This window comes from Ostrea edulis, chromosome 9 (assembly GCF_947568905.1).
Source record: "Ostrea edulis chromosome 9, xbOstEdul1.1, whole genome shotgun sequence".
Classification (NCBI taxonomy): domain Eukaryota; kingdom Metazoa; phylum Mollusca; class Bivalvia; order Ostreida; family Ostreidae; genus Ostrea; species Ostrea edulis.
In genome coordinates, this window is record NC_079172.1 from 17,719,070 (window position 1) to 17,743,855 (window position 24,786).

General features: G+C 36.8%; 2 protein-coding genes across 4 annotated transcripts in view; both read right to left on the reverse strand.

Moving 5' to 3' along the window:
* Positions 1-24,786, reverse strand: part of LOC125657963 (uncharacterized) — a 39,373-nt gene that overhangs the window by 8,619 nt on the left and 5,968 nt on the right. For 2 of the 3 annotated variants that reach the window (XM_056148737.1, XM_048888942.2), the window contains exons 2-4: positions 5,764-5,871; positions 2,427-2,542; positions 1,120-1,274 (exon numbers count right to left, since the gene is read on the reverse strand). In XM_056148737.1, coding sequence (XP_056004712.1) covers positions 1,120-1,274; positions 2,427-2,542; positions 5,764-5,859 — 367 coding nt within the window. In that variant the 5' untranslated portion in view covers positions 5,860-5,871. Of the gene's footprint in view, positions 1-1,119; positions 1,275-2,426; positions 2,543-5,763; positions 5,872-9,179; positions 9,287-24,786 lie in introns of those variants that run through there. The other variant, XM_048888943.2, reaches the window with a different exon arrangement.
* On the reverse strand, positions 12,745-14,145 carry LOC125660239 (uncharacterized protein K02A2.6-like). Its single transcript, XM_048892073.2, has one exon. The coding sequence runs from the start codon at positions 14,143-14,145 to the stop codon at positions 12,745-12,747; it is 1,401 nt and encodes a 466-aa protein (XP_048748030.2).

A 24,786-nucleotide genomic window follows, 5' to 3' on the forward strand; every position in this document is an offset into this window, starting at 1 on the left:
GTGTATATTGCAGGGTAACTTCCGAGGTCGAGGAATGTTGTTTTTATATTTTAAACAACATTTTGAGACCAAGGATGTTATCCTGCAACATATATGAAAACAAGAACATGAGATGGTATGGGTATTCTAAAACTATTTTGAAAAAAAAAATATTTCAAGCATTTAGTTTGATGTTAAAGGATTATATTAATTGCTTTGAATACAGTTGAAGAAAAACTTGTCTGTGCATCGCCCTAAAAGTGGAATGTATCCAACCATATTTACATGTGTATCGCTTGTGATCTTTGCAATAACCGTGGTAGAATGGATGTTGGCTCCCTATACCTAAATAATTACGTTTATCCTGTCTTTGGTTTATGGATGTCAGTTTGAGTAACGTAAAACAGAAGTGTACTATTGGTTGTTTGCTAATGCTGTCACAAGTTTTAGAATATGAATTTAAAAGACCTATTTTACGCCTACACACATAAAACTGTTGGTACATTGGTGGCTCCATTTGAAGCTTCTAGGGGCTTGAGAGGAAAGTAGAGAGGTTTTTGATATCTAGTTTCCTACAAATTGAACTGTATGTAATTTGGAAGGAGATAATCACACGGTTAAGAGTCCAAGAACTACATCATGGGAGACCATTAAACATTAGCAGTATCGGTCTCTGGATAAATGACCGTCTTTGCATTAGGAAAAGGTCGAATGATAATATTTGTACGAGATCGTAGCGGCTAGCGGAGCTGCTACGCTAGATATCTAGGACTATTGAACGCACCCTATGAATTAACGCTTGTTATCCTTACGTAGGGCTAGCCTAGATTTAATTTTTAATTTCTTAGCACTATCTAGCACTACGTTGCCGCTGCGATCTTGAACGCTGTTCTGGTATGCCCCTTGAATGCCATGTGCCAGAAATTCGTTGATCTGCCTTTCATGGAACACGTTTGAAATAGTCTTCAAGTCTGAACTGACAAATATTTAATACATATGTGACTAGAAGCGTTTCATTTTGAACCTGTTGAATATGGAACATGTTGGAAAAAAACCTTTCTTTAAGTTTGACTAAACAAAATAATACAAAAGTGACTAGAAGCATTTCATTTTGGACCTGTTGAATATGGTATATATTACCCGGGATAACAGGGTAACAATAGTCCTTTGTAAACATCCCAATGGCATTGAAAAACGACGGATCTTCGACAAAAATGGGCGTGTCTGCACTCATCAGTACAGTTGTTACCAAGTGTATTCCATGAGTTGCACCAGCCGTAAAAAATAAGCTGTCCCTGAAAAAAGGTTTAAGGATAAGTTAAAATAAAATTTGATCGTAAATGTGATGCAAAGAATAGTTCTGCAATCAAATTTGCTGTTCGTCTTCATACCAAAAGCGAAATTCAAAATATACAAAAAAGAATTCTGAAGGGTTACATCTCGGATGATTTTTTTTTTTACAATTTCAGAATGAAGATGGTGATACCCAGTTTTACACCTTAGCTTTGACCATTCTTTGGCTTTAATGCGACAATAAGAAGGACTGAGAATACAAAAGTGAAGGGGGTGAGATTGAAAAGACTACAGTGGATCAAGAGATGTTTCTATTCTTGCGGAAGTCACAGTATTCAACGACGGACTAAAATGTACAACCACCAATAATGGTTAATGAATCATTAAATAAATATTGATTCGGTATATACGTACTTACAAACATACATAAATAAATACCAAGGATAACCATGAAAGCTCGAAAGCTCATTTCTAATGGGGTTCTTTGATGCACGGATGTTGGCGCAAGGGGGTCATTTCTGGGGGGGGGGGGGACCGGAGTACCCGGAGGAAATCCACGTGTCCGAGCGGGCGACCGCCACCCCCTCTCACATACAACCACTGCCGATCACGGGTATCGGACTCGGGTAGCAACGGCGAGAAGCAAAAGCGCTACCTCTACCCGGACACCCCGCAAATTGTTTGAGAAACTGGGAACTTTCGTGTCGTTGCTTAGTACTTGTAAAATTGATCATTATTGGAGCAGGGAATTTAGGATTTCGAAAATTGAATTTGAAAAAGAAAGGTGAACTCCCCTTAGATCCACCATTGATATCGTGTATGGCTTTCTGAGTTGCAGATATTCACCCAAATCAATCAAATCATACCTCATTTCATATGATTGTTTAATAGCTGCAAATTGATATCAGTTTGTGTCTGAGATTGAAGTAAGTGTATTTGACGCTTTGGTTATACACGTTTTCCTCCATCGCTTGAGCATGCGCATTCTGTAAATTCCTCACGCGAGTGTGAAGGATCGAGAAAACGAGAGGTGAGATAATTTCCATTTGTTCCTAAAGGCGGGCGTGAAAACCACCTGGTATGCCTAAATACGAAAAAATTCGTATAAGGTGATTATTCCTCAGTATGCTAAAACGTATTCAATTTATACAGACCTTTCAACATTGTCTTTATACTGAGTTGTCAAAAATTCTGCCAAATGGCGCCTGGCCTCCGGATGCCCATTTGGACATCCGTAGTCAAACAGCTCAAGCTCGTCCACTTCACCTGTCTAATCATAGAGACGTAATATGTGATTAAAGTTTCGTCAATTCTACACAATTATGAATATTTTAGGTCAATACTGTTGACCGAGAAAATGCCATTAATTACACGCTTCATTATAAGATTGAGGTTGTTTTTTTTAAACCCATTGAAACGATATCTGGTCGATCAATGCAAGAACGGAATTAGAGGCTCGAGTCTTTGTTGATCATATAACTAGAAACCGGCAAGTAGAACTTGACCAAACTAGGGTCTATACCAGGGACCTTAATTATTTACGGAGCCCCTGTAAACTTACCGGACCCGTAAACTATGTAGAAATGGACTGGAGCTGTGAATTCCTAATCACGACGTCTTCGTAAATACCGCATCTAAAAACTTTACTTAAATGTTCCGTCAAACCGGCGGTACCGGGACGTTATGAGTATCCGTGAACGTTGGGGACTGGGACACAAGTTGTGTGTTTGAATTCAAGATACGGCCGAGTTATTTCCCTTTGGGGAACTCTCATACATAGTAAGACGCGGAACAATTTGTTTGTAAACATGCGGGAGTGAGACAAATATTTATCACTGCATAATACATACCACCTTCACACTCTAGGATTTTTCTTACGAGTTCTTACGGATCTCCGACTCATAGTCAATCGCAAGCATTCCTAAATCACTCGTCGGTATCCATTAATAACTCGTCACAACTCTCACACACTCGTAAGGATCCGTGAAAGTAGGCGCAAATTTTTTGACATGTCAAAAAAGTTTATACGATTGTACACGGATTTCATTTCCCGTAAATAACCCGTAAATAACTTGTAACAATCTGTAAGTATCGTAAACTGATCGCAAGAACACATAAACTGCTCGTAAGAATCCGTAAAACACTCGTAAAAAGTTTTTTTTGTTTTGTTTTGTTTTTTACGAATCTTTGCGTTTAGTTTACAATATGTTACGGATAGTTTACGGGTTGTTTACGGATTATTGCGAATGCCTAAGTGATATTTACGATTTTATTCACGTCGGGTTACAATCGCTTTACGGATTGTTCAGAGTCATTACGAGAACTTTACGTATAGACACGATTACTTTACGAGTACATACTTAAACTTTACGATTAAGGAAAGGTATAAAAGACGCAAAATTTGACAGGTGTTTTTTTCAGTTGTTATCAAGACATCGAAGAAGTTACACATCTTGCATACAATATACATACATGCTGTTAGAAGTAATGTCAGTTGTCGAATGATGATACAAATTAAGCCAATTGCGAACATTTTTGAGTCAAAAACGTAAACAATCGTAGCTAACTCCTAACTATTCATAACAGCACGTTATCAACACGTTAACAGGTCGTGATTTACACGTAAAAGTTAAGCTAAATCGTAAATTTCCGTAATATACTCGTAACAATCCCTAAAAAGCTCGTAAAATGTCGTAAATTGCTCGTATTTATCCGTATTCACTTGGAACAAATCGTAAATGTGTGCCGTAAATGCATCGCAAGAACTCGTAATAAACCGTAAATGGCCCGTAAATACTCTTAAAACGTTCCGTAAGAAAAATCCGTGAGTGTGAAGGTACCATAAATGAATGTGCTCAGTAAGTTTCTCGTACGCTGTTTCATCACCCAAATTCAACTGATACACAAAGTAGATACTTAGGGAGTAATTAAGTGCATGAAAGTTTTATTATATCGCGTTATTTCGATGCTCGTACGTATCTTAACCAGGATATTACTTGCAAATATGACATTGTTTTTAATTTTCCACTTTATTAAAACAATAAAATGCATTAAAAACGGCTTCTGTTTAAATATGTAAATGTAAGAAATACAAAATACTGTTTTTAACTTCCTCACTGACTGTGTGCGGAATCGGTGTGGTGTTTAACAAAGTAATTTTGGATGACTGATCAGTAGATATGAATATTTCCCTTTTCCATTTTTGTTTAAGAAGCAACTGTCTATGATGTTAAAAAAGTCTAGCCTTTAATTTATCGTGAAGAATGGTCGCATAAAGTGTTGAAAAGTCATACGTATTTATGTCGTTGATCTGAGAATGGTTTTGGGATTTCAAATTTACTAAAAGTTCTTCAGAATTTTTTTTAGAATCTACATTTGATTTACACTACTTCTGGCATATGTTGTGTCACAGTATGTTTGAGGTTTCTTCTTCACAGCGGTTGATTTTTTTGTGAGGAGCAAAGATAAGGGCTTGGATTTTTGATTGATTTGTTTTTTACTAGCTACTTTTCAGTTGTGTTTTTTTTTTTTAATTTTGCTTAACAAGCAACCACAGATTTAATAATTTTATTAAAGAATGAATGAATCAGTGTGAGAGGGTAGTATATGTATGTATGTATGTATGTATGTGACAAAAAACCGAATAAATTATAATTTAAAAAAAGGAAGATAAGGGCTTGGTAGAACATTTACTCGATCCCATAAGATATTTATGATACGAGGCGACACAGTATTCTCTTTACTGACAAGTGTCTTGGCTAGCAGACCAACACCTCTGAAACTTTTACTGAATGCTCTATCAGTCCAGCTTTAGCAGTCCTCCATCCAGCCGGTACACATCTGTCCTTCTACCATCAGTTCTGATCTAGGTGATACAGTGACTCCACGTACGATGGCTACTTTATGAGTTTGTAGACCTTTCCAGCTTGATGGGTTGCTCTGTACCAGAGATTGCATGCACATGTCAATTGTGGGCTCAATCAAGTCCAAGAATTGAATCTACCGTTATGTCAGCTTTAAGCATTTCATTATCTATGAACGGCGGAAAGGGCAAATATACCATATAAGAGAAATTAAACGTTTTTAAGTGAAATTATATTAAAATATAATTTCAACGACCATAAAAACTTAATGAATGACATTAAATGCTTAATCAACGGACCTTTTTGTCAAACAAATAAACACACTGTAGAATCATTTAAATTCGTGGGGGTCAATTTTCGTGGATTGTTGAATTTTTACGGGTTCGTGGGGACGTAATTTCGTGGATTTATATATATTTGTAAGACTCTTGTATACTAGTTGTCTTTATTCGTTGAGGATGTAAATTCGTGGGTGAGGGGTACCCACGAATTCCACGAAAATTGAGCCACCACGAATTCTAATGATTCCACAGTAAAAGCAGATTAACGATCTGGTATGCTGTCGTGACTAATGTGATAACAGTTACAATTCTTTCTCTATTATTTCAGAGGCATTCAATATACTCACAAGAAGTGCCTGTGTAGACTGCAACATAATTTCTTTGCATCTAGCCACTCCCTCGGTGCTTTTTCCGCCGTAGCATAAATCAAAGACTTCCGTCATATTTTCTTCCCACTGCAAAGTCACAGTTACAATAACGGTTATTAATGGAGTATAAAGAAAGGTTCGCTGATTGTTTTTCATAATTAGAATGACATTTTTCGGATGAGACTTTTAACACATGTCACGGTAGATAGCCATATATCGATCACCTATAGATGGTAACATCTTGGTATCAATAATGAAATATTTTCGCATGGAACATACCACATTCAATTATGCAGCATGGGAAACTTAGGGGTGTAGTTAGTCAAAATTAAAGTGTAGACCGAAAGCATCTGGGACTTGGAGAAAGTGGAGTCTGAATTTGCTAAACTCCTCTGACAAAATAGATTGTATTGTTTGATGTATTCTATAGATATAATTCTGAACTATTCGTATTTTTCTCCAATTAACACCAGAGATCAAACAAGTCACATTCTAACAGAAAACAAACATATTTGTATATATGCTATATTACGAAAATAAGATTTCGATTTCTTGGAATTTCAATAAAATACTGGACATGTATAAACTTCGCAAATCTGGAATTAAAATCCGAATTTGGTTCTATTGTGATCAAACACGGCATTAGTGCGATTCTTTTTCCTGTAGTGGTGGGTGTGACTGGTCGACAGGGGATGCTTACTCCCCCTAGGCACTTGATCCCACCTCTGGTATATCCAGGGGTCCATGTTTGTCCAACTCTCTATTTTGTATTGCTTATAGGAGTTTTGAGATTGACCGCTGTTCTTTTCAGAAAAGATCAATATTCACCTTCTATTGGTCAATGTTTCCTACTAGTTGTGGCCAGAATGGATGCAAGTGATTACTGTATACTATCATACGCAAGATAAAAAAAATACCATGTTACTGGAGTATAAAATGTGTATGAAGCTTTGGCCATAGTAAGATCCATGCAAATCAAATAAGACACAGAGCAAAAACATGGATATTCAAAGTATAGTTTCACTTCCTCTCCAAGCTTTTTTTGACACTTGGTAAGACTTGCAAAATTTCTCTCCCAAACAATATCCTCGCAAATTCATTTTGATGTAGCCACCGTGTTCCTTATTTGAACCAAATCTAGAACTGCACGTCTCATTCGTTAATCCACGTGCGTACACTCTTGTCTATTTTATGATACTTTCTTGCAAACGATAAAAAAGAAAGAAAACAAACATTCCACTGAAATTTCAATTCGGATCCGGAGTCCGAGTGTGTTTGTATTTTCCTTCACTTCCTGTTATACTCGGTCGCCATCAGTGACGGTACACAATCGCTAAAACTACCAATATACAGAATTTGAATTTTATTATAGAACATTATACAAAAAGTTGTCCAAATTCTCGCCATGCCCAGATCTCGTGAGATTTTGAAATGTACAGAGAAAAATTAATACTAATTCTTTAAACCGACTTTTACGATCTTGCACAGTGTCCACATATTTGTTATATTCCGCGACTTTTTAAGAAAACTTATTTTTTCCCCTTTTTATTCTTGACAGTGAAGATGCCCATGGGCCAGAATGCTCATCGGAGTCAAATTAATTCTACACCGATGAATAACAATTTAAATTGATCAGAAATTGTAAAATAACATGAACTCTACATCAAAATTAGTAGATGAATATAAATGTTTTTTGATAGAAAACTGCAACTTTTGTCTTCTGAAGATTTTAAAGTTTATATTCCATAGTGACGCAGTCCTGACTGGGGTAGGGACACCATCTGAATACACCCAGAAAGAGTTTTCTATTGCATGAAACTATTATTTATCATCTGATAAATACAGGAAATCATCTGGGTAAAATATGTGCTGTATTTTACATTTATTCATAATTCTCGTCGAAAATGTTACGACTGAATAAATTTAGTCAAAAAAATTTGGTTAATGCACTTTATAACTTCATATTTTAGAAAATGTTTGTAATCAGGTCAATCAGGTAATTAAATTATACCATCCCAAACAAATAGTGGAGGATTGGGATTTGGGAGGATTGAGATTTTCATCCCAAAATAACCATTGTCAACCTCAGCCGAACCTCGATGGACAATGGTTTTCTCGGGATGAAAATCTCGACTACATCCTCTATATGTATAATGATCTAATAAGATTTTTCAGATACTGATATTGTATTTTGTCTGTTCACTTGTTGTGAAATGTGCAAGGATTTACATAGGTCTCAAGAACGGAGAGTAGATTTAAGTCAAAATTTTAATTACATATTGTAATTGTAATTAAAAGATTTATATAGCGCCCTATCAACATTAGCTCTTTAAAGCGCTTTACAAATGTGAGAGAAAAGATAATATAAAATCGATGTGCCCATACGTCTGAATAAAATATTCATAGTGTCAGGATTAAAATGCATTATTAGTATCATCAATATATAGCGCCTAATGTTATGATATAATTGTCCTAATAACATATAAAACAATTCAAAACAACCCCTAGGAATAATTAAATACATAGAAAGGACATAAGTATAATAACAAACTACAGTTCAAATAGCAACTGATTATTTTTTTTTTATCTGAAAGATTTACTTGGCATATTTAAAAAATATTGCTAGTTAATAATCAAAGGCCGAAAAGGCCACAAAGACATTGAGTTTTAAGTTTTCAAAGTAAAGAAAATGCAGACAAAACAGCCAATTATTCACTTTAAGGAAGGCATTTTGAATTAACAGCTACAATGTAGCCATGTCTAATATTTTTCTGCATTCTGATATTTTGTGGGACTGATCAACAATCATAACTATTGCATGAGATAATATCAGAAAATGAATAAATTAAGACAAGACAACTTTGTCTCCGCGAGTCTAATATACTTTTCTGTAGATATGATAGCTCAATGAGAAATAATGATTCGTTTAAAATTTTCCTCAAGCATTTGGCAAACAGCAACCAAAACCCATAAAAAGAAGAACATTTGTACAGGAAAATGCTATTTTTATTAAGAATTGGTAGAGAAGCATATTTGATAAAATTCAATAACTGGTTTTCAAATAGATTTAATCTTTAAATGTGAAATGTATATATATATATATATATATATATATATATATATATATATATATATATATATATATAACATTTTTTTTGAAAAAATCGCAAAATTTGTGTCTCGCTAAACATTTCACTTATCTTAAGAGAGTATATATAAGGCTTTGAACACATGTAAATGCTCTCTAAAGGCTTAAATCACCATGATTTACGTCAGAAAAGTTATACAATACTATAGTTGTGCTCTTGAAGTTGACAAGCATGTGATGGTGCAGAATGTTTTTGTTGAAATTTGAAATTATTTTCAAGTCATTGGCCTCCTTTGTCTCCGCTTACACGTCTGATGGCTCCACTTGCCAAATGCCACACATGACTTCTTTCACGACAGTCTTTTGGGGCTATAGTGACCTGTCCTCCATTTTCAAAAATGCCATGCAGGGTTTCTATCTATGAAAAGATTGGTAACTATAAGCCATCACATTGCAAACAGTGTGAAAATATTGAACATATGCCATTTATCTAACATCATTTACATCTTGTAGATAAGTTTGCCAAGAAAAACGGTCAAATTCTGATTTTTTAAAAACGAGTGCAAGGAAAATGATATATTCTGAACAGAAAGACTCCAGTACTCCTCAACAGTTAATTAAATTTTTGTCCATGTTTTAGAAAACCTTATTCAAGACAGTGTCATAATTTGTAGTAAAAGTATTAATAAGTTGATCCATTGAATAATTTGACTTCATGAATTAGGAAGGCAGCATTTTGATTTGGTTAAAATCTTCATCAAAATCTACCATGATCCCACTTCTGGTGTGTCCAGGGGTCCGTGTTTGCCCAACAATCTATTTTGTATTGCTTATAGGAGTTATGAGATTGATTACTGTTCGTTATCTTCACCTTTCATGTATTGTTATTTCTTTTTAAAAAATCAAACTGACTATCTAAATATGCATTTGTATTTACAGGTAACTCTCGAATTATCGCCACTCAATTCATCGCCATTTTCGTTATAACGCCGCATTTTTCTAGGAACATTTTTCCTGTTACTTAAAACTCTCATTAAAACGCCAAATTCGTTATCGCCATTTGCCGCAGTCTTTTCATTACAAAAGTCTATTTCAACGTGTTAATTATCTCGATAAACCGCCATGAGTGCACGTGGTCAGTGAAGCAGTAAATTGGTCATTATCAATCGCGGGCGTACACCTGGACAGAAGGATCCCAGTAATTGTTGTATTGAATAAACGAGAACAATACTCGAGATGAACAATACTCAAGTTGTTTATACTGTACATCAAAGAAACACATTTCAATTTAGCTATGGCTTCGCCACGAAAGAGGGTCCTGTTAAATTTCGATGAGAAAAAGCAAATCATTACGTACCAAGGACATCATCAAAAATGTACCCATCAGGATATTGCAAATCATTTTTCTGTTTTATGGGAAAAGTCTATATAAAAAGAAAGACAGTGGGCAACATCTTAGCAGCAAAGGATCGCTCACAAGTATTGTAAATAGAGGAAAGATAACTTGCATATAAAAGAACAGTAACTCTATTTCTTCAAGATGGCAGTGATTCAATTCATCGCCAAATTCGTTATAATGCCATAATTTCATAAGAACAAAAGGTGGCGGTTTATCGAGAGTTGACTGTACTTTATATTTTTACTGGGGAAGGATGATCAGATACGGATCAAGTCCAATCACCCTGTTAAAATCGCGTCCATAGTAAACTGCCATCTCTCGATTAATGAAGCTTCTTCTTTCAGGCCCCTACGGAAGTCCTGCGTCCAGAGGTTCATCCAAACGCCCAACCCTCTGGGGCCTAAAACACCAAGTTTACCCCAAGACGTTCTCGATTATCGACTACAAATAATTTGGAAACCATGTTTAACTCCAATTAGGGTCTGCAGATTGTCACCACACCAATAACCATTAGGCAGGTAACAAACGAAATATTTCAGGGATTTACTTATGGCTTTGAGTTTAATTATACAGATCCAAGAATATTAAGTTCAATAGAAAACTCGGTGTCTGCTTGTAAATTTCCAAATCATTTGGATGAAAGAATTCTTAAACAAATAGAGGAGGGAAAGATAACGAGGTTCTTGTTTAGTATTTCTGGGACTAGAAATATACACCGTGCACAAGAATATCAAGATTCCCAGAGACAAAACGCAGTAGTTAAAATGTCAGTTTGTTATGCTTGGAGATATGCCAAAAATTAAGTTGAAGGAATGGAGTCGTTAGTTGGAAAACTGAATCCGACCAGGGGTAGTAGGGCGTTTAACAGAATATTTTATGATTCTATGATGGGGTTATCTCGACCCAATAATCACATTTTTTAGAATCACCTGGGCGGTGAAAGGGGACATAATAATTTGGCTTCATTTGTTGGACAACTTCAATGAAGTAGCGTTCTTCCCGCATTCAGAATGGATCAATTCCAGAGCAATTCAACTTTACACAGACAGAGCAGGGGATATTGGTGTTGGTTGCTGGTGTTATTTAAAAAAGAAATGGAATTATTTCATGTGGCCTTGAGAATGGGAAAATCTTGAGGTCATCAGAGGTATAAGCAAACCAGGACCCAGATCCCATTCCAGCCAGCAGATTTTCACAAACTGATATCCAGGGTGACGTTTCTCGACTATTGACAGCATCCAATTCCTCCAACACATCAGCAACATACATAACAAGACAAGTTTAGGAGTCTAACAGATGCCTCCCCCATGAGCCACTGACTCGAACAAATTGTTCACTTTATTGCTTACCTTTTACTTTATGGGTATGTTGAATCAAAAGTTAGAATCTATGTAGTGGCTATTTAGTATGAATGTAAGAGAGTTGATGATGCAACCGATAGGTTCATTTTTTCATATGTTCTGGAAGGGTGGATACTAGATTACAAGTTACAGAGGAAATTCTAACAAAGTTGATGGGAACAATGAGTACTGTGTGTTCCAGTTTCGTTGAGGCAAAGGTATATACAGCAGCTGATACTTTGGCCTGTTTTTTTTTCTTTCCAGGATTGGAGAATTTCCTTTATTGAAAGGCAACAGCCCCCCCCCCCCCCCACACACACACCAAAATTTGGAGGTAGATGATTAGAACATACAGAATAATCACATGACTGATCAATAGGTTACTGAATCGTCTGCTCAGTTCGTTGATACTGCGCTGATTTGGTGCTTTCGTCTTCCCTGTATTTCTTGGAGGCACTCCATTGGAATAGACTGAATAGGTGGACAGCTAAACAGACAACTGTTTGCGGGAGAATCCTCCATTCATAGGTAAACCTGTACAACTTTATGATTTTGATACGGATGGGGCTCAATTATATTTTCCTAAACATACAAAGGGCATTTGAGTTTTAACTGTATTTTGCGGATAGGTGAAAGTAAAGAATTCCCTTGTTTATGATTATCACAGTGTCGAAAGGATGTTAGGAAGGGGCAGATTGGTCATTTATTATTTGAAGGTTCCTACCCCCACAATGTTGCGATGGACATTGTACTGTCTTGTAGAGTATTAGCTTTATACACGCTAATCAACCAAAACACACTATCATGGGTTCCACCATTTTATTCCGTGCTCACTCTGTACATTCAAAACCAATCACATGCAACATTATAAATTCCGGATTCATTACATCTCTCTCCTTTTTGCTTTAGATTTTCATCCTAAATTTTGGTTAAAGTTTTTAACTGTCAAGTACAGATGAGGAACAGAAATAAAGACTTTTACCCAGTTTTTTCCCCCTTAATTTTCATAAAATGATTAACATGTTGCTTGACATTCAATTAAACAAATGTGATACACAATTAAGAGCTTAATTAGCCCTCATTAAGCTACTGGGGATTATTATGCCCCGTTCACTGTAGGTTACCCTAACTCACTATAGCACAAAGTCTTTCAGCCTGACCGGTTGTTTCCTTTCTCGACCACTACGGCGCACAACTGGTGTCTTCGGGCTCAAAGTAACACTTGGAGTCGCTTTATCCTTAGGCGATACAGACACACACTGCTTTGGACTAGCATCAATTGGATTCCTCATGGAAGATTCGGGTAACTTTGATTCTGGCCACTTTAGATCTTCATCCTCGAACTTTAACATCACTTTGTCCATAAGATCACTACGAACATGATCACTGATTTTCTTGAAACTCGATGCATTGCATGTAACAGAGTCATCTACGGTCACCATCGAGCCTTTCTTATCTGACACTCTCCTAGGGTTTGTGTCATAAACTGGATGCAGTTTGTTTCCACGAATCATCGCACGGTTTCTTTGATCACCATACTGTTTCATGACACGTTTCGCTTCACTATCGCGTGTCCTCACTATCTCATCAAGAACTAGTTCAACTGATTTCTCCGAGGTCTGTGGTAATTTTGTTCTTGGTTCCCGATTAAAAAGTAGTCTGTACGGAGTTTGTCCTGTTGACGTATGTGGAGTTGCACGGTATTGCCGTAAAAATTTGTACATTTCCTGTTTCCAATTCTGCTGATTAATATGAGCAGAGCGTATCGCTTTCATGAGTGGTTTGTTAAAACTCTCAGCCTGAGCATTGGCCCGGGGCCATCTGGGGGTGATCCGTCGATGTACAAATCCCATGTTCTCTGCAAACTGCTTAAATTCATATGACTGAAATGGGCTACCATTGTCACTTTTCACAGTTTTTGGTAATCCAAATGTACTAATGACTTTGTCAAGTACCGGAATAGTCGATCTTGCAGACACAGACTTCACTATTTCGACAATAGGATAACGGGAGTATTCATCCACCATGACAAATAAGTAATCACTTGAAGGTAAGGGTCCACAAAAGTCTATGCTGATGTTCTCCCATGGTCCTGATGGTAACTCAGACATCTTATAAGGTTCAACGGAACGAAATTCCGGAGTGAGAGTTTGGCATGATGCACAGTTCTTAACTGCTTCTTCGATCATTCCATCCATGCCAGGAAACCACACTTTGGTGCGTGTAAATGATTTCGTCTTGGCCACACCCTGATGACCTTCATGTGTAATATCAATAGCTCTCTGCCTTAGACCTTTGGGTAATACAATACGATGATTCCGAAGCAGAATATTATCCGAATGTACAGTGAGCTCATCACGAACAGCTTTGATTGCTGTCAATTCACTCAAATCAATATCTTCACTATCATCAGTCTTCATCATGTACCACGTTCCAAATCTTGTATAGTGGATTGCTCTTTGTAGGGTACTGTATTTCTGAGTTGCTTCCCGTACTGTATCCAAGTCAATAGCTTGTGGTAGTGATGCTCTCATAATAAAGTTTACATATCTCTCTGCTAAATCTTCTTCTTGTGATTTCTGCTTTCCGCTGACTGGGTGCCGGGAAATATAATCTGCAATATTCTCGCTTCCGGGACGATACTTTATCGTAAAGTTATACGGCTGAAGACGTAGTCCCCATCTTTCAATTCGCAAAGGTGGTTGAGGTTTGTTCCAAATTGTCTCCAAAGGTTTGTGGTCAGTTATGATTGTAAAATGTGGTAACCCTCGCAAGTATAGGTCAAAATGTTCGCATGCCCAAACAACTCCCAATGCTTCTCGTTCGGTTTAGACTGTATCTTGACTCTACTGGTGTTAATGTACGGCTTGCGTAACTCACAACCTTGTTATTATCCTGGATTAGTATTGCACCTATTCCAACAGGGCTAGCATCCACCTGCACCGTCACTGATTTGCAGGGATCATAATATGAAATTACAGTTTCGTCACACAACTTTTCTTGTAGAGTCCTGAATGCGTCCTCACAATATTTGTTCCAAATCCATGGTTGGTCTTTGTGTGTTAATTGCCTGAGAGGTCCACATATTTTAGCATAATCCTTGATGAAACGGGAACAGTAATTTGTCAGCCCTAAAAAGCTTCTAAGGTCCTTCACACTTTCTGGTCTATTGAAATCACGTACTGCTTTAACCTTCTCTGGGTCTGGTGAAATTCCACTAGTTCCAAAAATCACTCCAAAGAATGAAATTTGATCTGTACGGAATACACATTTTTTATAATTCAAAGTCAGACCTTTTTCACTCAGCCGCTTCAACACTTTACGTAAAGCTATGTCATGTTGCTCCTGGTTTTCTCCAAATACCACTATGTCGTCTGAAATATTTCGCACTCCCTGAATATCTTGGATCACTTGACGTATGGTTTCATGAAATATTTCCGATGCCGACGACACTCCAAAATTAAATCGTTTGTAGCGAAAGATACCCAAGTGCGTACTAAAGGTAGTAATATACCTTGAGTCAGGATGGAGTTCTAGCTGATGATAACCACTACGCAAATCAAGTTTACTGAATACTTTGGATCCATTCAAATCTAGTATCAGTTCTTCTATGGTAGGCATAGTATGTCTCTCACGCTTTATGGCTTTATTGGGTTGTCGCATGTCGACACAAAGACGAATTTCTTTTCCATCCTTCTTTGGCGGGGTCACAATTGGTGATACCCATGGTGTAGGTTCTCCTTCTATTTTCTCTATTATGTCCAATTTAAGGAGCTCATTTATCTCCTTCTCAACTTTGTCCCTCAAGTGAAATGGGGTCTTCCTGGGGTCTTCCTTCTTTTCTGAGCCACTGCCTTGACTGTCGTATCAATGTGAATCTTCACTTGATGATTCCTCAGTTTACCAATGCCTTGAAACAAATTCGGAAAGTCATCTTCCACCTTGTTCTTAGTGCCATCAATACTGTTCACTACTTTGATTATCTCAAGACAATCAGCTGTGGGATATCCTAATAGAGAGCCGTTTGCACCTTTCACTACATAAAATGTAACCACATCATAATGCTTCTCCGTTTCTAACATCAAGTCACACGTTCCTAAAAGTGGTATTTTGCCACCTCCATAGGGCACTAGTTCACAACTTCCTCTCTTCTTCAGTAGCTGAGGTCTTCCCACTTTCACATAATCATCTTCATCTAAAATGTTGACAGATGAACCACTATCCACTAACAACTTCAGTTTGTGTTTATTCAGAGACACAGTAGCATACGGACCTTTCACACGGTTTATGCCAGATTCCACTACTTTGATTCCATAACAGTAATCATCACTATCACTTTCAGTTGAATCTTTGTGTTGTGTCATGACCTGAACTTTCTCCTTCTTTTTAACATTGTCTTTCTTACTCCTGCACACAGATTGGAAATGTCCCATTTTCTGGCACTTATGACATTTTTTGTCTCGAGCTGGACATGGTTTATTTTCCTTATGTGGAAACACACCACCACATTTCCAACATTGTTTGTTGAGTTTCTTCGACGAGTGATAACGTTTTTCTCCTCGCGCACTGCGACTGAACTGTTTGAGACCACTAACACCCACCTTGTTAACGGCTTGATCCACATGGCGCTCCATAGCTTGGGCCTGGGAATCAGATAATTCCATAGCACGTCCTAATTGAATAATGTCCTCTAATCCTTTGTCAGGTTCTCTCAGAGCACGTCTCCTGAGTTGATTTGACCTGCAGTGTTGAATTAACTGAGACAGAATTTCTCTGTTTATATTCGTAAATTCACAATGTTTAGCTAGTTTCCGTAATTCCATAAGGTAATCATCCAGTGTCTGTCCCTCTTTCTGTTTACAATTTCTGAACGTATATATCTCCATTTGCGTGTTTTTTCGCGGTCTGAAATAATCAGTAAGAACCTTCTTCGTTGCAGCGTACGTAATTTCAGTTTCCCCTTTTTGGGCCTCATAAATGTCAAAAGTTTGTTCACCCACGTAATGCAATAGCAAAGCTCGTTTCCGATCATCTATGCTTTTAATTAAAGCTTCGTCGGGTTCCTCGCCGTCCGGAACTATAGGGTTTACTAATTTTAGTGCCACAAATAGATTCTCTAAACGTCCGACCCACCTGTCCCATCGAGGGCCTACTGTTGACTTATCCACGTCTGCATCAAATGCTGGAAAAACTGGTATAGCGAGTTGATCCATCAGAAATCCGGGGTTCTTTTATTACCGTTCTCGTCGCCAAATTGTACTGTCTTGTAGAGTATTAGCTTTATACACGCTAATCAACCAAAACACGCTATCATGGGTTCCGCCATTTTATTCCGTGCTCACTCTGTACATTCAAAACCAATCACATGCAACATTATAAATTCCGGATTCATTACAGACATCCTCATAGAATTTTCTGCACGTATGTAAAATTCATCGGGTTGCCGGTATGGCGAAATCGTCGCCTTCAATTTGGATATAGACTTGTGATGTTGACTGCTGATATGTGGATGTTGATTTATTACTTTTTATTTCGTATAGACAATTTATATAAGACTCACGGCGGATGTGACCGGTCGACAGGGAATGCTTACTCCTCCTAGGCACCTGATTCCACCTCTAGTGTGACCGGGGGTCTGTGTTTGCCCAACTCCCTGCATTGCTAATAGGATTTATGAGATTGATCACTGTTCGTTATCTTCGCCTTTCGTTCAATAAGGTTACAAGCGATATACAGATCTGAATACGGTGTATGTTTGTTTTATCGGTTTGTGATTAACACAGCATGCTACTTGCCGTTACGAACGACATATCACTGGGATGAGCCCTGTTGAACGGCCACCCAACAATTTATATGGTTGTATGTATGTTCAATTTTTGTTGTTGAAAACTAGATCATTATCTGCCAAACAATAAATTGTAAAACGCTCACATCCGGTGTTTTATTTCAAGAATCGATGAGAGAAGTATTTTGTATGATTACAATTTATCAACATAAATTGCTGAATCCATGATAAAATGCAGTCTTTTATAATTAATACTCTTTTGGTTTATATGAACATGCAAACCACTTACCGTGATTGCTATCCGTGATGCAACTTCCGGACCGTGACTGCTCTCCGTGACACAACTTCCGGACTGTGACTGCTCTCCGTGACACAACTTCCGGATCTCCTTTTCTCTTTTCTTTGAAGCTTCATACGCTCTTCATACTATTTACAGACGATCATATGATGTCAAATAACGGGTCCTACTAAATGAACCACTATGAATTAAGAACTATAGGTTTATTTTGTGTAATATGATATTTGTTCTGGTTCGTTGACATTTGATGGAGTTGTGCTCCTTTAACTTTTTTTAAATACAGTTTTCCGGACTTTTTTCTCTAAACGCCTTGAGATAAGTATGCAGTTGTATATTGATGAGATACAGATGGAGTTTGAGTTGTTCTTGTTCGTTGACTTTGATGGAGTTGTACATGTGGCCCTTTAACGTAGAAAAATTAATGTATTTATTTTATGACTGTTAAAACATATAAAAGATTGTTGTTGAGTTCTTCATTGTACTAAATGCGTGTAACATACAATCTGAATACCACATTCAATGCTATACTTTGATGCATTTCCTATATTTGACTTTTCTGCAGGCGGGGGTCAACTGTATCGTGCCAACACATCTAGTCAGAATTTTATAATAAAAATATATTTTAAAAGTTGATATGATCTGACAAGTATATTTGAAAGAACAAACCTTACAAATTAGCAATACATTAAATTATTCGTAGGCAATCTTGATTTCTCGTATTTACATGTACATGTATATTCATTCGCGTATTCGAAAACTTATGTTGGAAAAACGTAGGGGTATTTTAGCACAACCGATGTTCTGCAAAAATAGCGACGACGCGTAGCGCATGATGCAAAAGTTTTCCGTCTTTTTTTTGTGGTTTACCTCCATCCCACGAAAAAATTATGAGTTTATTCCTTATCATTTAATATTTTCAAACATTGAGTTTGTATAATAAAACATTATATGATTTGAGTTGAATTCTTGGACTAAATGAAAAGTGAAGATAACGAACAGTGATCAATCTCATAACTCCTATAAGCAATACAAAATAAATAGCTGGGCAAACACGGACCCCTGGACACACCAGATGTAGGATCAGGTGCCTAGGAGGAGTAAGCATCCCCTGTCGACCGGTTACACCCACCCTATATCCTTTGTCATTTCGAGATGGGCATAGTAATTTGTGAAAATTTTCAACTAGATCCGTTAATGGCGGCTTCCGCGAACTGTTGTTTACTGTGGACTGAAGAATGCAGTTTTAAAGGGATGAGTTAGAGATAAGTCTTGTTGAGAGAAAATTGCTGGAATTTTGTTGAATGGAACTGTAATTAAGTGCAAGGTTCGATTTCGGTACTAACGGCAAGCGTGGGACACGTGCATGATCATGATGTGGGGTGCCAGGTAGGATTCTTTTGAGGGTTGTCACGGCTTCCATGTGGACAAGCGGGTGTTAAAGAGGGTTTTTCGAGTTTTACCATTGAATTTCTAAGGCGTCACAGCTGTTGTAACGTCGTACGGAAACCTCGTTTCGGTATCCACACATAAACATATGCTGGAGTTCGAAACCATAGTCGTTAAGGGTTACGGTATTGCAGTATCTCTGAGGCAGTGTGCAGTGTATCTGGCATTTAGGTTTGTGACATGAAGGAAGTTGTCGCAAGGTTCAAACTGGACTATTGTCATCTCCGGTTGACTCTCAGAATAGGGGCTGTAAGTCTCGTTTCTCGTCACTTCCGGTGAAGCGTTTCCGGTGACAAACAAATCCGATTCATCATTGATATGTTCTCTATTTTTATCCTTCATCATCAATGAGATTCCCTCTTTCATTACAAGTGTATAGAACACACATTTACTCACATGAACATGAAATAATGCAACAGCATCTCATGCATATACAGCTTTTATAAATAAAATAAAATACAGATTATGAAGACAAATAATTAAAATAAATTTTAAGTAAATAAAATCCATGCGATATGATTGATAAGATCTGAGTTGAATGGAAACATCAGAATTTCTCTCACGTCAGGAGCCAAATAATGAAGCTCTTCATTTTATTATTATCATCATTTCAATTACGTTGAATATCACATATATTTTAGAAAAGAATTAATATAATTAAAGTTGTTATAAACAATAGATGAAGAAAAAATGTTATGCACAAATCTCCGCTACGGAATTATTCATCTGAAACCTATTCAAGCTGATGTCATCTAACATTTCTCTAACTTTTTTTCTATTTTCCAAGACTTTCTTTTTATAAAAACATATGCATGTTAAAATAAATAGAGGAATAGCCAACAAGCTTAAGAAATAAAAACCGAACTGTGTACTTTTATCACTGTTTATATGGGAAATGGTGGTCCTGTCACTTTCGTTGACCGGGGTGGCTCGGATCGATGAGGATGGGTTTTCGCTGGTGATGATGTTGGTCACGATTGGTATATCAGTGATATTGTTGTTGGTTAGCGATGTAGCGTTAATGATGTTACTAAATTTTTTGGTAATATTTATAGACTGTCTAGTGGTGTAAGATCTATCAGAAGTCCTAGTATAGTTTTATATTGTGTCTGTTGTTATGGTGTGTATTGTACTGGGGTCAGTAACATGTGGTGTTTGTAATGTAGTAGTGTCTGTAGTTACAGCATGTAATGTTGTAGTCTCCATAGTATAGGCATCTGTATAGGGGGGATAAACAAAAGAATGATGACGTCATCCATTGTTCTCGGTGACCTACTTTACGGGTCTATTGTTTACCTGGGTTTTTCCATCTATTTTTAGATATTCTATTGTTCTCGAGAACAATAGAAAGGGTCATATTGCATCCTTGACCTACTTAAAGGATTGATGGATCGAAGATCAAAGGGGTCATATAGGGGGGCTAAACAATAGAGATATTATTCTCAAATAACAAAGGACCCGAGTCTGGAAATTCCGAGTGAATAAGGGTATACGGAAACACTTGACACGGTCTTTATAAAATTACGGTAAATTTACTATTTAAAATTTTGGTTAAGTGGGAGAACAGTTACGTTTCAATTGCATCAGTACAGGTACAATAAAAAGATGATTGAATATCTCGCATATGTATTACTTGACTGAAAGAGTCAAAATTCACGGTGCATGGATATATTTAAATACCCGTGTTCATTTTTTTAAAGACGTGTTTCAACTTGTTTTTGTTTGATTATTTACTGGGTCGAGCAGAATTTAAAGGTCTGTTTTCGCATGTTGCTCATTGTTAAACTCAATTCAATACCATTTACTGTATAGAAAATGCGTGAAGGGTCCTTTAAATTTACCTATCGTATTTTAGGTTTACTCATTCGAATCTTGCAAGTCTTAACTTGTACAATTAAATGACATTTATCAATGTCATGTTCTATGGAGCACCAAAACAAAATCATGTTTTCCCTCGGATGCAATTTTTTAGGCTAAATAAAATCGTCTTTTGCTTTAAGAAAATTTATTTTTAAAAAATGATCACATCACAATAGTCTTTGAGACTTTGACAAGTATGTAAAATACCAAAGTGATGGATTTAAAAATAACCTGTGAACTTTTATGTAAATGTTTTTATTCTTAAATTGTTTTTCAATTTCAGTAAATATTTTGAAACATATTTCCTATTCTAGTAGTCTGAGCAATGGAAATCTCTTTTACCAAAATCACTTCTATATCATTGTTTGAAATTATACGAATGGATTTTCTTTAATTACTCAAAAAGTACAATTTACTATATATGATAAAACATTTGTAAAGTGGGAGTACTGATACAGTTATTTACAATTTCGAAAATAAGTTTGTAATTTAAAAATGAGACCATTGCATCATATTCTATCAAGTGCCTTTGAAAGGTCACCGAATATCATACCATGCTTTTTGTTCTTCATCAATACCGTGTACGATAGTACGACTCGCATGATACGTTTCTAATAATTCATAAACGGTAAAATATCCTGGTCGGAATTTGGCTTCATATCGATGAAATAAATCATTACTATGAAAATAATTATGTAAATGTTTTGAAAACGATTATCACCATTATTTTACTAATGCATGATAACAGCAAGACATGCCTCTATAATTAGATACTATCGATGGGTCTTCCATTACAAAACGAGCAATGACATGTGCAATATTCCTAAAAGAGAAGAACATATCTTCTGATAATGACCTATTGAATAGCATGGAAGGAACGGTGTATTTAGTTGATTTCAACATCTCGTGACTATTACAATCCGGGTCAATAGCTTTGTTGACTACAAGTATTGTGATGATATCTACTACTTCTTGTTCGTCAATAAAAATGTTACTTAGAGAGCCACTACTTAAACTGTACGTATTTGATGAGAAGCACTCATTCAAAGCTTCCATTTTGTCAATATCAGAATACATTGTTATCATCAATTTGTATTGGATATATTTCATTTGATAATTTCTTATCAAATGAGTTTTTCATCAACCTTCAATATAACTCACTGTTGCCTTCCTTTGCTTGAATTCGTCTAAGTAGGTTTCAATGCTATCGTAATAATTGAATATCGCATGATATTTCCATATTATTAAGCGAAATGCGAAATTTTCTATAAGCGGACCAATCAGAGTCGTCTTTCGTTTATAATGAAAAGGTGAAGATAACGAACAGTGATCAATTTCATAATTTCCATAAGGAATACAAAATTAAGAGTTGGGTACGCACACACGACCCCCACCCCCTGGACACACCAGTGGATGGGATCAGGTGCCGAGGAGGAGTAAATATCTCTCTTCAACCGGTTACGGCCCACCGTGAACTCTATATCTTGATCAGGTAAACAGAGTAACCCGTAATCAAAATCAGTAATAATGCTTTGTTGCAAAGTCGATTTCTCATTCTGATGAGTTTTTTCACATGTATCATCGAGTCATGCCATGGATTTTCTCGCGGACAAACTGTTATGGCTTGTTTAGGTATACATTCACGAACACAAGAAAGATTTTCGGATCTGAAATTTTCTGTTGCCAATTCTAAAGTATCCGCTCCGTTGGTGATACTCACCCAGTTACAATTTTCGATTGATAAAGTCATTGATTTTCATAAACACATACTGTACGAGTGTATGCGCGATTGTAATTTATATTCGAAATAAGCGAGATGATCGCTAATCGAGGATTCTATTCTCAACCGCTTCACACGATTGAATGTCTGTAGAGTTCAGTATTGGGTCAAGCAGTACTCGATTCCGTGTAGCGTCAGTTATATTGTTTACTAAATTGTGTATGGAAACAATTTCACGGACATTGTGTGATAGTGGAGCATTAAGGAAATGTACATCTAAATCGTCTTCTATGTTTATTTTGTCAGATTATATGTAAACTTTATCTAAACTCCATGAGAGTTTGGTCCAAAAAGGGCTGTCGAAATGCGGAGGTCTCTAGACACAACAAAAATCATAATTACAGGTGCAGTTTTCTATTTCAATCCATATACATTCAAGATCGGCGGACTCAAATTATGGGCGTCTTATAGCGCGTATTTCATTTGACATATACATCAAGACATAGGGCTCACGGTGGGTGTGACCGGTCGACAGGGGATGCTTACTCCTAGACACCTGATCACACCGCTGGTATGTCCAGGGGTCCGTGTTTGCCCGACTCTTTATTATGTATTCCTTGCGGGAGTTACGATTTCCATCACTGATCGTTATCTTTGCCTATCATAACACCGCCTACAAAACAATTTCTGTATTTACGGATTATATCATTAAAGTCATCAATAAGTAAGCCATCGTTGCTCACGAAATTATCTAGATGGGTTTCAGTAAAACATAAACTATCGAAGTCATGAACAAGAAAATTTAAATGACCTGATTGGTGATTGATGCTTATGATATTCATATGCAAAATGTCAAGGACATTTTCAATAGTAGGACCCGGATTCATTTCTATATCGCTGCCAACTAACAAAAGGAAATGTGAAACAAAAAATGAAAGCAAGACTTGATAAACACATGTACAGATCTAAGCTTAATGCATTTCACACAGTGAGTGAGTAGTTTTAAAATATGTGCGAGGAAATGCACAAGACATGTAAATGGCAACACAAACAATGCTGGTTTTTCGTAAATACCCCGCCTGATGAGTAGAAAAGACCGATTGAATCCCAATATTGTCCACTTGAGTCACCCATTATTTAGTTTGTGGTACACATATAATTTGAAAATAAATGGCTGCAGTCATTAAAAATGTCTACTGCTAAGGGTTTAACAACTAGTACATGCATTTCTAAAGATTTGAAATATATTAATTTGGTCGCATGACAAAATGCACATGAGGTTTGAATATAAGTATTAAGCGAAAGGGTATGGAAGAAAAGAGAGAGACAAAAACACAAATAGTACAAGAGATCAAATGAGTACGTCCTGTACTACCATGGTAGTAATACAATTTAAGAATTTAAGATTATAAAGTAAATGGAATACATTCAAATAACTGGAAAACAATTGCAAATAGTCATATAATAACGCGAGTGAGTATGCACACAACACTTAAAGAAATAATATTTGAATGATGCAAGTAAATTTGAACGGAGGATAATTGTTCCTCAAATAGATAAAGGGGAGTAGGACAGTGCGTACAAGGGAGTTGAGTTTCCTCATTCATTAAATGATTTCAGCTTCTCCATCGTCAACTTCCCATATTTGTGTAGCAATATTCCATTATCACCTGCATATGGTGTTTTATATATCTCAACTGATTCGATATGCAAGAGCTTGTTCTGGGTATAGTAAGTTTTTAAATCGAGGTAAGCTACTGACAAACAAGTTGATGGTACAGAGATTTCAACAGTCTCGATTGAAGTCAGCATTTCGCAAATTCTATGGTCGTTATAACGAGCTAGTTCGTCAATACAACTTCGTACTGGGTCAAATGCTGTCTGACGTGTTTCATACCGATTGTTAAGCCGTTCTTGGCACACTGATTTTGACTGCGGATAACTTCGTTTACCTGATCAGGATATAGGGCTCACGGCGGGTGTGACCGGTCAACAGGGGATGCTTACTCCTCCTAGGCACCTGATCCCACCTCTGGTGTGTCCAGGGGTCCGTGTTTCCCCAACTA